Genomic DNA, 13796 nt, shown 5'->3' with positions numbered 1-13796 from the left:
AAAGCTCACTCATGTCTACTTTTGAAGTTTTTTCATATACTCCAGTGCTTCCCAAGTCAGGGGCTACCATAGAATATGGGTATTATTCCATTCTTTATGAACTAGGAACAGTTTTATTTGTAGAAATGATGAGTGCAAAGTAAAATCTCAGCCAGTTTATCTCGGCACTCCTTCTTACCACAGTTAGTAATTATATTTATTTGTGGGTTTACTTCTCTAATACTTCTCATGCTGGTGTGTGCCGTATGAGAGTCAGAATTGTGTCTGTCTGCTTTATCACTGCAGATCGAACATCTGGTCTAATGCCTGACTTGAATATAGGGTCAATGAATGAATGATAGAAGCTGTATTTGGGGGTGTGTGACTGCTTAGGCCTATCTGCTTAAATATTTTTCTAGCTTAAAATTATTGAGGCCATCTTTTATGATATAGGACTGTTGGACCTTGATTCATCTACTTGATTGTATATTAGAAAGGACCACAAAATGTTTTTTGAAGACAATTTTACTTTTCCCTGAAGTTGTTGGCTCATCTCTAAAGATAGAGAGCAAGCTGCCTTTTTAGGCAGCTGCCCAGATTAGAATCCCTAATTTTCATAGGAGCTGTCAATCCTACCCTTAGAATTACTGATTACTTAGTGTAGATTGTAAGATTAAAATATGCATTTTCTGTGTGCTTGTCAGTGAACATAATCTCTAACTCATTGCTGACTTAACACCTTTGAAAATCTTGAATAAGAAAGTTAATATTTAAAGAATTTTTGTAAAGGACATGCAGTCTGTCTTCTGGAGTGAAGCTTAATTGTGGGTGTATATCAAAGTCACCTGTAAAGGTTTTGAAAGACCTACTGAGTTAGAACCTCTAAGGTGTGGGTGCCTGGGTCACAGGTGTTTCTGATGTACGGTTGGGTGCCGGTGTAAGAGCAGTACTTCCTATAATGGTTTCTACACAGGCACTCATACCCCAAAGAAGTGTATGTACTGAAAGCTTTTTTATATTTCCCATGAGTTGAAGTTCTGGCTCTGTAGTTTAGATTCATTTGTAAACACTTTTAAATGTTTCAGTGAATATTTATGAACTCTTAAAATGTGTACTTTCTATTCCCAACACCTAGGAAAGTTGTCTGCAAATTTAAGGTGTGAGATGGAGAATAATGAGGGATGTGGGTAGAGAGGAAAAAACTTTGAAAGGTCATGTATGTAATATGAAGCAGTTATGTTTTTTCCCTTCTGGTAATGGAGAGCCATTGGAGAGTTTTGTTTTTGTATTGTTTGTTTGTTTTTACATCAGGAGAGCAATATGATCAGCTTATTTTACTTTTGTTTTGAAGGAAAGTTACCTTGTCAACTATGTGGAGCGTAGATTAAATGGAGAAAACCATGACAAGGAGACTGAAGCAGGTCTGTGCAAGAAGTAATGAGGAGCAGCAGGGATAAAACAGGATTGAATTCTAGCCCTGTGGCTACCTGTTGTAGTTCAGGCCCTAAAGCTCCAACCAGTCTCCTCTACCCTTGACTTCAAGACTTGGCTGAAATTGTAAAGACTTTACTGAGAAGTCTTTCCCTGACCATTTTTTATTAACCTCTTCTTTCAGTTGTATCTTTATGTGGTCTTTTATAATATTTTCTATTTTAAAAAATTCTCTTTCACTTACTTGATTCCTATGTCTTATTTTATCTTACACTGATGCCACTTTTCATGACGGCTACTTCTAGATAGAAATATCGTTTGAACAAGTTATTCCCTAAACATACCATTCTTGGTTCTTCCCCTTCTATTTTTGTGCCTTTGCTCATGGCCTTTCTCTTCTCTGAATTCTCTTCTCCACCTACATTTTGAAGTTTTAATCCCTTTTTCATAATTTAAATGCCATCTTTTCTACGAAGTTCTCTCCAATGGCTCCACCATGGTCACTTCCTTCTTCTAGCTCTTACAGCATTTAAGCTGTGTACTACTTAGTTTATGCTACCTTGTATTTTTCATCTTTCTATGTACTCTGTGAGTGTGGATATTCTGCCTTGTTGAGTTGGGCAAGATGTTTTACATATCGATGTATAAAGCATATCTTTAATAAATATTAATGGTGATGGTCATCTGTCCCTTTCTCAGCCTTTCTAAAAACAAATTGGCTATAAAATAGTTTATTCTGCTCTGAAAGACATAAAGCCTCAGCTCAGAAGTATTTTAAATTGTTAATAGTTATAATTATCTGAATTTAAAGCAAAAAAAATAATTATCTCTCTCCAGAATTTTAAAGGTCAAAATAAAAGAGAATTAAAAAATTTTGTTTTGTCCTCATTGAAATATAAAGTATTTTAAAGTTGAGTGTTAATAGTTGGCTGGATGCAAAGTCTTTTAGAAGATTTGTATTTAAAATGCTTTAGATTTTCATTTGTTCCTTATATTAAATAGCATATCCTTTGCCAAACAAAGCTTTATTTTCTTGGGAATCACTCAGAACATTTGGACCTCCTCTAGTTTGTAATCCTCTTAAATTTCATCCGTGAATTAAAGCCTGATTATACACAATTGGTGAGCCCTACATAGAGACAATTCGATATACCGTAGTAGTTTACTTAGTAAGTTTATTATTGGAACATTATGAAATGTTGAAAATACTTTGCATTGGGATTAAGACATAATTTTCTTTGGGAATTAACTAACTTTAATTATCTTTTTAATTATATTTTTCTTTAGCCCATATGTTGTAAAGTATTATGGCAGTTACTTTAAGAATACAGACCTCTGGATTGTTATGGAGTACTGTGGAGCTGGCTCTGTCTCAGACATAATTAGATTACGAAACAAAACAGTAAGTATTTTTAAATTGTTTTGCTAATCTCATTTCTAAAGATTCATATTTGAGAATCTGACTAGGTAGTGTTTTGTTACAAAGAAAATATTAGTGTGAAAATAAAAGATTTTACAATGTAAAGAGAACTAGTATGAGATGTCAGAATCAGCCACATATCTTTGTATGGCAAATACAGGAGTCATACGGTTGTTCAATTTATTAATTAGGGTAATTTTTGGTTAGTCACTGAGAAACTACCATGACACTCCTCTTCTTCACTTGGAATCAATGTGCGTGTCTGCATTACTGTTTTTTTTTTTTAACAAATTTATTATAGTATGATTCCTATACAGTAAACTACACGTATTTCAGATGTTCAATTTGATGAATTTTGACAGATGTGTATTAGCAGTGAAACCACCACTACAACATAGTTAAACATTTTCATCACTCTCCAAGAGATGCAAATTTCGAATTCCCAGTTTATCCCTTCCCACCCCTGGTAACCATAAGTTTGTTCTCTATGTCTGTGCATGTCTGCATTATTAATGTGAGTTCAGTGAGGTAGGCTAGAATTTTATTTAAAATTTGTAATATTTGTGGTGTTTCTTTCTCTTAAGTTTTCAACCTATGGCTGGTAAAAAGTTGGAAGTTTTATGTTTATGAATCTTAAAAGGGCTAGATTTTTTTTTTCTGGTAAATTGAGGTTAGTAAAATGTGTTATTTAATAACTTTTTATGGCTATGATTTAACCCTAAGTAAAAGAGCTGTTTACAGAATTGTTTACTTTATGTTAGCAATGTACCTAATTTATTTGGATAATTTATAAGGACAAAAATGCCCCCCCACCTTTAAAATCTTAGAATGACTAAGAATAAATTACTGAACTAATTTGTAATTCTGTAAAGCAGTAACCCAATTACTATATGTCATTATTATATGTTGTCAGACAAGTTTTAGTAAAATACATTCAGAAAGATACTTAACTACTTGAGTCAATTTGTGGTTAACCAGAATCGTTTTAAAGTTTGATTGGGGAAGTATATTGTAAATTTATCCTACTAATTTTTCTTTCTGTTAGAGAAAATAAAGTAAATAGGATTTCTTTGGAAGGAAGTGAAACAGAAGTTAAAATAATCCCTGTTTTGACAGAATGGATTAAATGATTTGTGACATTATAATTATATATTTTAGAATTGCTGTGCTGCTTAACTAACATTTATGTAAATCAGATGACTCTTGAGTGGGAGAACAATGCTTTAATTGAAAATAATTATACTCCAGTTAGAGAAGTGTTTTAAAACCATTTCAGGGCTAAACTCAGTGCATTTGGTATTAAAATTATCAAGCAGAAATGGGAAGTAAAACTATGTGAAATGGAAAATCCATTTTCTTTATTTTAAATGCTAATTTTACCATTTTGAGTAGATAGGAGTATTTGATCCAAGTACTTTATTTCTTGTTGCTAATAAATACAAACCGTAGAGGTATACTGTAGTTCTAAAAGATAGATATGGATGAGATCATTATCCTCAGGAATCTCCTTTACCAGTTATCAAAGGAAAAATTTTACCCTATTTGCATTATTCTTTAGAAGACAGACTCCACCTAACATGTTTGGGGCCACACATTTGGAATAGTCTAATTATTCTCACGGAACAGTTATCCTTGGGACTGGGGTGGCAGAGAAGAGTTTGATTCCCAGATATGGAAAAGATCCCAGAGCTGCATGAGAGGGCTCAGGAGCTGTAGGTGTATTATGTCTGGGTGTTGCCTTGATAACAGCTCCTGTTAAATCTCAAGAATATTTGTATGCTACTCATGTTACTTTTCTTTGATTTATGTATTCCCTAAAAAGAGTACCATTGTTACGAAGGTTGGCAGTATAAGGGGATATGGATCACCCTCTTTCTAATTTTTTTAAACACTTGGACATTGTAAATATTGGGTCATTTTATGGGAGTGTTCACTGGCGTGATAATCTTTGTTGTCTGAATTTCAGAGGCATGGCTGTTACTGATTGGCTAGCTTTCAAAAATGTGACCAGTGAAACAGTTGTCCTTGATATGTTAAAACCTACTACTCCAGCAGTTAATTGTTTTTATCATCACAGAACAATCAGTCTTTTCCTAAGAGTATGAGAACTTTTTTTTTAGGGTTTATGTGCTCTTTCCTTATATGCTTTATTGTCTCTTTTCATTCTATATATGTTTTAAACAGCACAAGGCGTTCTTATTATTGTTTTCTATTACCAGTGCTTACAGTTACGCTTTTTAATCTCTATTCTTTTCTGCATTTCTTAGTTGTTTGAGGAACAGTGTCCTTTAGTGTTCCCTTATGTATGGGTATGATGATGATAACATCTCATTTTTTTTTTAAATGAAAATGTTATTTCATTTCATTTTTGAATGACATATTTCCTGGGTAAAGAATTCTAGATTGGCAGTTTCTTTTACATTTTTGATTTGTTTTAAGAGGAATGACTCTTGGAAAACCACCTAAGTAATGCACTTTTTGTAGACTTATGCTTGTCTTTGATTTTAATTCAGTTGCTATCTGTTTTTTTATCAAATGTTTCCTTGAAAATTAAAGGCAAAGGAAAATACAAATCTGATTACACACTTAAAAAAATTTAAGTTCAACCTTTTTAGCCTGAAGTATATAACACTTTATATTTTACCTCCCTTTTATCGGTACAGTTTCATAACTTGTCACTTTTTTTGTGCTATTCAGACTCCAGCTTCACAATAAGAACTGGCTCCTAGAATAAAAACTGGATGCATATTTTGGTGTTTTGGTATATACTATTGCCTCATCCTCTCCCCCTCCGAGTGTTTCCCCTATCCCCAGTCTTTGCCTAGTGAATTTGTACCCATGAAGGACCAACTCCTCTTTGAAACTTTCCCTATTTTCATAGGTAGCTTTTTATCTGTTCTATAGTTTGTTGATTAATTAATTAGGTAAATCTTTATTGCATATTCATTTTTACATAAAGAGCAGAATAAATTCCAGCTACTATCATTACAGTTTTTACTGTTATTAGTTTACATATTTTGACTGCTAGTAGATAGCATCTTTTCATATGTGTACTGCCTCTTTTATTTCCTTTTTGTGCCTGTAGTTTGCCTTGTATTGATGTTGGTGGTGGTCTTTTTCTTATTAGATTTCAGGATTGCTTGACAGTTTGCTAGTAGTTACATGAGTACATCACATACCATTTTAAAAGTCAAAGAGCCAGTTATTTGATTGTCACCATAGATATTAAAGAAGGAATTTTAAAATATCTCTTTCAGAGGTTTTATGCTCTTTTTTGAGAGGAAAACATCTAGGGAAAGATAGAGGCATAAAATTGAGTTTAATTAATTAGGCATATTCCAATGATTGAAACTGGGGCTGAATCCCAAAGGGTTGGGTTTGTGTTGTGTCTGTTAAAGTGCTGCTGCTTAACAGTTGGCACTTGAGCTGATAATGAATGGTAATTGTGGTAATTAATGGTAGTGATACTGGAGGTAAAATGAAGGTGAAACTCTCCTATATTCCAGTGGGTCATAAAAGTTTCTTTGAGTCTCCTGATTGCATTTAGAGTAAAATTCACTATTTAGTTAGTATTCATTGAATCTTTCAGTTTATAAGTAGTGGAGGATCTATAAATAAGTATATGTGAATTAAATTCCTAATTTCTGTGATCAGACTCACAAACACAGCTCAAGTCTTGATCTCATATATCTTTAGTAACTCACTTTTTTTTTTACATTATTTAAAACCGTCTTTTAAGTTTGGTGAACCCTATGTGTAGATAACCTTCCTGTGATATCTTGTACTTGGAAATCACACTTAACTAGTCAGCTTTTAGTCTTTAGGAGAAGAGTAACTGCAATTGGCTTCCTGTACTATAAACCACTCAAGGGCAGGAATTTTTATATATTAATTTTGGAAATATTACAAGTGCCTGGAGTAGCAACTGGCATCTAGCAAGCTTTGATAAATGTTTGTTGAACTGAAATAGGATTGATTCGTTGGCTGCTTATTATGTGAATATTAAAAAATCCTACTCATCTATTCAGTGGTTACATTTTTTAGATAAATTGTAATTTGCATGGCTACTACTATTTAATATTAATGTTCTAGGTTATTGAACAGATATCATATACCCCAGAAAGGATGCAAAAAGTGTGCTTACCAGTAACCTTGGAAGATGTGAAATAACAGGATCTGTTGCATCAGTTCTCTGATATTTACAGAAATTTTATATATATATATATTACATATATATATATGTAAATTTAATTTTTTGCTTATTTTTACAAATGTATATCTTGATAACTTTAACCATAGGCCTCCTTTGGCTGATGAAAATGAAATCTGCCTTTTTGTTGTTATTGGAAGTTAATGTAAGCATTACTTTTTTTTTCTATTTCAGTGTTTTTGAGTTTAGAAAGAATAAAAAGTCCAGTACTTATGGGAATAAATACATAGAATATTTATGGCAGTGATTTTGAAGGCTACCTTGTGAGGAAATATTTTAAAAACCAATATATTTTATGTTAAATGCCATTTAACAGCTAAATAAACATGTATTTCAAGTATATACTGCAAAATAGAAATACACAACTTTGTGAAATGGAAACTTTTAAAAGATAGATTATATTTTTGATTAGAGGCTTTCAAAATGATCTTTACATAATTGTTAAACTGTGCCTTGACATATGGAAGAAATAGAATCTATGTCTTAGATGTTTATTGTCTATTTGGGAATGTTCTCAGAAAATGCCTAAGGTTTGTCTCTCCCATTTTGGCCCATTTTTTGATTTGACCACTTATTTTAATTCAACCTACCACTATGGATTTTAGTTTTGGCTCTTCCACAAACTAGTTTTATAATCTGGGAACTTCAGCTTCCTCATTTGTTAAATAATAAGTAACATTAGCTCAGTGCTTTACATTTTATTCGGTGCTTTTATTTACATTTTGGTTGAATGGAAAGTTTCAAAGCACATTTATTGTTCTAGGCCCAGTGCTCTGCTGTAGAGGTACAAATAACTAATAAATGTTGCTGTTGTTGCATTGTTTACTAGTTGAGGTAATACGTATGTAAAAAGCTAAATTTGATTCTGTAAAGAGTTAAGAGTTAGTTAGGGGCAGTAAAGGAGAGGCACTTAGCCTAAGATGGAAGTTCAGTGAAAACTTCATAGAAGAGAGAACTCCTTAGCAAGATACTGGAAGAGGAGGAGTCTTGCGTCTTTAGAATGCAAGTTCCACAAGGCAGTGCTTTATCTTCTCTGTTCATTGTTTTATCTCCGCTCCTCTTAACAGTGCCTGATGTGTAGGATGCTCAGTAAATATTTGTTGCATGCATGAGTGAATGAATAAATGAATGAATGGATGGATGACTCAGAGAAGAGAGGGTAAAGGACATCTTGGAAGAGGAAGCAAAGATATGCTAAAATTATATTTCCATCTCTAAAAGTCCAGTGTCATACTCCTAGGTCACCTGAAGGAAAATGTTCCCAGCATCTCATTTAAATGGGTTTACTGTTCTCACACTAAATTTCTCAAAATCATTGCCATATATTAGTTTGATGGATTTATGTTAGGATCATGATGTTTCATATATATTTTTTGTTTTTCCGTTTTTTTTTCATGTTGAAAGAAGCAGCATATGCCATCTTTATCATTTCACTGATATCTTCTAGCTTCTCACTCATTTTATCTATTTCTTGGAATTTATGTTATTCTTTGAGAAAACATTCTTTGGAGCTTCCTGATTTCCTGTTCTAATGTGGACTCATTGCTTTTTAGGTCTGCTGTACAGCTGCATCCTTGGAATTTCTTTTCCCTGGACTCTTGGGTTAGTGCCACCATTTTCTTGTGTATTTCCTATTTCTTTGGCTTTTCATTCTTATTTGTATTCTTCCCAAACTGTCTTCTTTAAGGTACAAGAGTAAGAGGTCAACTATCTGGATGCTTGCCTATCTGAAAATACCTTTATTTTGCTTTCACACTTGGTTTATAGTAGCCTGTGAAGAATTTTACATTGCAAGTAAGTTTCTCTCAGAGCTTTGATAGCTTTCCTCCATTATCTTCTAGTGGCCAGTGTTGCTTATGTTATAGCTGATACTTGTCAGAGTCTTATTTATTTGTAGATCCTCCCCAGCCCCTGTGGAACTTTTTAGACTTTTCTCTTTATTCTGATGTTTCTGATGTTGCATAAGGGAGAAGATGTTTCACAAGGGTGTGCCTGGTTGTGAGTCCTTTTTATTAGTTATGCTTAGAACTCAGTAGTTCCTTTCAAATAAACACTTGTGTCTTTCTTCACCTTTGGAAAAATTTCTTTGATAATTTTCCTCTCTATTTTCTACATTGGTTAGTGACATCTCCTGAATTTTATTCTTGTTTTTCTTCTAAATTTTCTGTCCTTTTTTGGGGGGTGGGGCAAGGGATAGTTTCTTCTGTTTATTTCTGACTCTTCTAACTGAACTTTTTATTTCAGCAGTTATATTTTAATTTGCAGGAACTCTTTTGTTTTTGATTATTCCATTTTTGTAGTCTCTTGATGCTGAGATTTGGATGCAAAAGCTTTTCTAATCACTCTATGAAAAAATAAATTTTTGAAAAATTTATTTTCTGTTTCCTGAATCATCTCTATTTCCACTGGAGTTATTGTTCCGCTTATCTGATTCTAGTCTTGCCAGTTTGATAATCCATTGTAAAATTGACTATGTAAGCAAAGTAGGATCCGCCCAGTGGTTCTCCTCTTCCATCTTGCTCTTAGAGAAATCCTTGCGCAATTGTATAGTGAGACATATCCCAGACTTTTCTCACAAGAGAAAATTAGGAGCAAACTTAAATGTTGGTTGGCACTAGACCCTGGACTAGAGGATTGCTTTTGTTCCTTTAGTCTCCATCATTTGTATCTCTTTGGTGAGGGCAAACTCTTGAGAGCAGTATTCTGGTTGAAACCTTTCAAAGTACCCAGTACCCAGCTGTGTAGATGAGAATGACATTAAAATACCAAGTCGAATTTGTGTCTGAAAACTTATATAAATGTCCAGTTTGGTATATAAGAGAAATTTTTAATGTCTACTTTTACCAGAATGAGATGTATTTCTGTGATTGGTGGGGGATGGAGGAAGGGGCATTGAGGGAACACAAAATAATGGAGTGGATATTCTAGACTGAAGAGAGCAATTCCTAAGGCTGGTGATGGACTTGTTATTATATAATGGAAATAATTGGGAAAGTCAAGTTTTATTTAGGCATCACTTTAGAAGTGTGAAGAACACATTGAGACCATTCTGCTTAGTAAATTCTTCCTGATGGTTAGTTTTATAACAGTGATTCTCAACTCAAGTGACAGATGTTTGGTAGACATTGTGAGAACCGTTACTGTAGTATTGGTATGTGCCAGGCACTATTCTAAACACATAATATGGATTATTGCATTTAATCTTCATGTAAGGACTGAACAACAGTGTGAGATGAAACTATTATTGATGCATTTTCCAGATGAGAAGCTGAATCAGAATGGTAAAGTAGATTAGAGGGAAGAAAAGGTTGAAATGATAGCTAACTGCTGGAATTGAACTGCAGTAGTTAGGAGCATAGACTCTAGGGCCAGACTGTCTTGAATTCTGGCTCTGCTATATACTGGTTGTGTGAACATGGTCAAGCTTCTTAGCTTTTCTGTGAGTCATTTTCTTCATCAGCTAAATGGGATCAGAACACTGCTGTACTTCATTGAGTTGTTTTGAAGATTATGCCAATGTAAAGTGCTAGGAACAGCACCTGGTACATAAAAAGCCTGATAGGTATTTGCTGTTGATATTGTCATTGTCATCCTGTCTTCCCACTTGGATGGGAATGTCTTTGTGTTGTGAACATTATCAGATGATATGTTTGAGTAGAATATTCAGAGGACTATGGAACCAAGGACAGAATCCTGGCATTCACAGTTGGTACTTTGAATTATCATTGCTCATGAGGGAGGTATATATTCCATGAGAAGGAGCTTACATTTTCAGGTACAGTGAGGGTTTCTTTAATAGAATCAGGCAGTGGCTATTCAAAATATACTAGGATATTTTATCTTAATACCCTTAGAATTGATGCCTTGTACATAATAGCCTTTTTAGTAAATGCTTGATTTGTCGTATTTTAAAAATATGTATTTTGCCTTGATGTTAATTATGTACTTCTTCAAACAGATTTTTTTTCCCTTGGTGAAGGCGTACCAGTTTCTTACTGATTTAAGATTTATTTGGTGCTTCAGAGTTTGATACTATTATTTCATTGTTAATTATAGACATCTTTTTGATATGTGTGGATTTCTATTCCCTAAAGTGCTTTTTAGGGTTTATATTTGCCTCTTGGTTATTGGACTAATTCATGTTTGACTTCCCTAATCACTGTGTTGCATGTTCCTCCTTTGTGTAATAGATACGAGTTCATACGGGCTTTACAACTCCATATATATTGAGTGCTTTTCTGTTGTCTTCTGATCTCTTTTTCAGGAATCTTTTCATGTGGGAAAGGATTTTAAAATGTCTGCCCACTGACCATTTTCACAGTAGAGTATCAGTTCTCTTTCTCCTCAGATCAAGGGATTATAAGCAACGTGTATATATGTATATTTACATATGGTGTAAGTAGTGAAAGCTTTCATTTTGAATCACTAGTTGTGGGACTTTGTGATAGAGTATTAATTTTTTTTTTTGTCAGACATCTGCAATCCAGATTTCGTGAAAGACAACCTCTCTCTGCCCTTTTGTATATAATAATGGCTGAAATATTCTAGTTATGTTTCCTAATGTATGTACTGTCTGTTGAGCAGATTTGTGTTTTTCTGAAAGAATCCTGTACATTTTTTATTGTTTAAAACCATGGCTATTTTATACCTTCAACCATCCTGTTTTTGGATGGGGTAAGATAGAGTGGTGAAGGGTGGAAGGGAATTACTGAGTTGCTCTGTTGTTTTTTTCCAGTGTTTTCCTCATGTTGAATACCTAAGGGCCCCATTAAATATATGTATTGTTTTTCCCAAGAGAGAAAGAGTAAGAGGGGGAGAAATTTTGATTGTAAAGAAGTTGAAATCTGAAGCTTGATGAATGTTCAGATAAAGTCTTATATGTAAACTTAAGTATTTCTTATGAGATTTAGTTATTTCAGAGATTGCTACTTAACTCCTCAAGTTTATCTAAACCATTGATTTTTAGCAGGGGGTTTTAGTTATCATTGTGTATTGATTTTATCATGTATGTCATAAAAACTAATGAACCCTGAAAGGAGTTCTGTAAATGAGATATCTAAATGCAATATGAATACAATTTAGAGTAAACATTTGTTGTCTGGGATAGGTGGTGCTAGGAAAATGAAGGCAAAAAGGAGACTTTTTTGCATGCTACTTTTAAAAGACACATTTATTCTATTTTTCTTGTCCCCAGTTATTGTAACCCTTTAGTTTGGGAGCAGAAAATAGAAATCAACTTCAGAGATCTCATGCTGTTAAATACCTGAAATGACCTCTAGCATTTCTAGAGTTGGTCAATGGTTTGTGCTCTTTTACAAACCTCTTTTCCAAGAACTTCCCTGCTTTTTGGCATCTACCTGAAATTTACTACATTAGTTTTAACTCTTGGTTATAAAGTACAGAAAACTCAGCCTAAACAGACTTAAGCCAAAAAGGGAATTTGTTTGCTCTCATAACTACAAATCTTTTCAGAGCCAGTTTCATACATGGCTTGATTTAGGGTGAAAGGAACTACGTGAATTCATCTCTTTGTTCTGATCCTTGTGTATTGATTTCACTCTCAGACTCTTGCTTCATAGTTACAAGATGGCTGCCAGCAGCCACCTGGATTATACCTTTCTAGTTGAAATCCACCAGTCTTGTACCTCACTACTTCTGAATGGATCATGTACCTTTCTACTTCTGAATGGATCATGTACCTTTCATGTAACTCTTGTGGCCATTGGAATGTGATGTGATAATTGGATGAGATCTAGGACATGTGTCTAACCTGGAGCTAGGATGGAGCTGATGGCTAGAAATACATTGTATGAGGATGAGAAAGTAGTGATTTCCTAAAGAGAAATCAGAATATGTTAGCAGGAGAAGGGTGAATGGTTGTTAGAATGACAAAAAATAACAGATAAAAATGGCATTTCTATGTACCTCATCTAAAATTTAAACAAGATGTATCAAAAATAAAACACACACACACACCCCTCCAAAATAATTCACAAAATGAATGTTAAATGTTAGAAGAGGTATCTGGGGACCTTGGGAGTTAAAACTCTGTGGTCCTTAACCCTTCCCCCCTTTTGTCACAATAAAGTATATTTAGGGACAGCCAGGTTGATGTATCTCAAGGATCCTGTTTCTGCTGTGTCAGCAGTAAATGTTTGCTGTAATAATTCTCCTGGAAAGTCTGTTTATCAAGATTAAAGACCCATTGTTCCATTTAGACCAGTGTCACGTAACCCTATATTAGTTCTGGTGTCCATGGCCCCTTCTCATACAAGGATTTTCTCACCCTGAGCAGGTACTGCTGTTCAGTGCTGTACTAGAATCTTAGGAGAGTGAGTCCTTTTTGTGTGGAAAATAATTCTTGATCCTTATTTGGTATCTCCCATAGAGTGAGATTGAGTTCTAAGTATATTTCACGTACCTCTTAAAGTTCTAAGCCACAGCATTAACATGACCATGCACTGTAGGATTAGACCCTTCGCATATTTCATAGCAATCATGTGTCACATCTTAATCTCTGACTAAATACATCATATACATCACGCTCCATTACATCTTTTCTAAATCTTTTGATTAGATTATAAACACTTTTCTTTATGATCTTTCCATACTGCAATATTGTCCCTCCAGTAGACTTTCTCTTCTACCTTAACTAAGTAAATTAAGCTTACAAAGGTATTTACTTGGCTTCCCTTATTGGTAAGTTGCCCAGTCTTCACCTTTGTTGCTATTCTCCTTGGCATTTCTCCCAGTTCT

At 34.0% G+C, this 13796-nt stretch overlaps 1 protein-coding gene across 2 annotated transcripts in view; it reads left to right on the top strand.

Moving 5' to 3' along the window:
* STK3 (serine/threonine kinase 3) overlaps nt 1-13796 on the top strand; it is a 232808-nt gene that overhangs the window by 42743 nt on the left and 176269 nt on the right. For both annotated transcript variants that reach the window (XR_012064120.1, XM_072949503.1), the window contains exon 4: nt 2698-2812. Coding sequence is in view for 1 of the 2 variants with exons in the window: in XM_072949503.1 (XP_072805604.1) it covers nt 2698-2812 (115 nt within the window). In the remaining variant the exon portion in view is untranslated. The remainder of the gene's footprint in view (nt 1-2697; nt 2813-13796) is intronic.

This window comes from Vicugna pacos, chromosome 25 (genome assembly GCF_048564905.1).
Source record: "Vicugna pacos chromosome 25, VicPac4, whole genome shotgun sequence".
Lineage (NCBI taxonomy): Eukaryota > Metazoa > Chordata > Mammalia > Artiodactyla > Camelidae > Vicugna > Vicugna pacos.
This window is presented reverse-complemented; position numbering and strand designations above follow the sequence as displayed.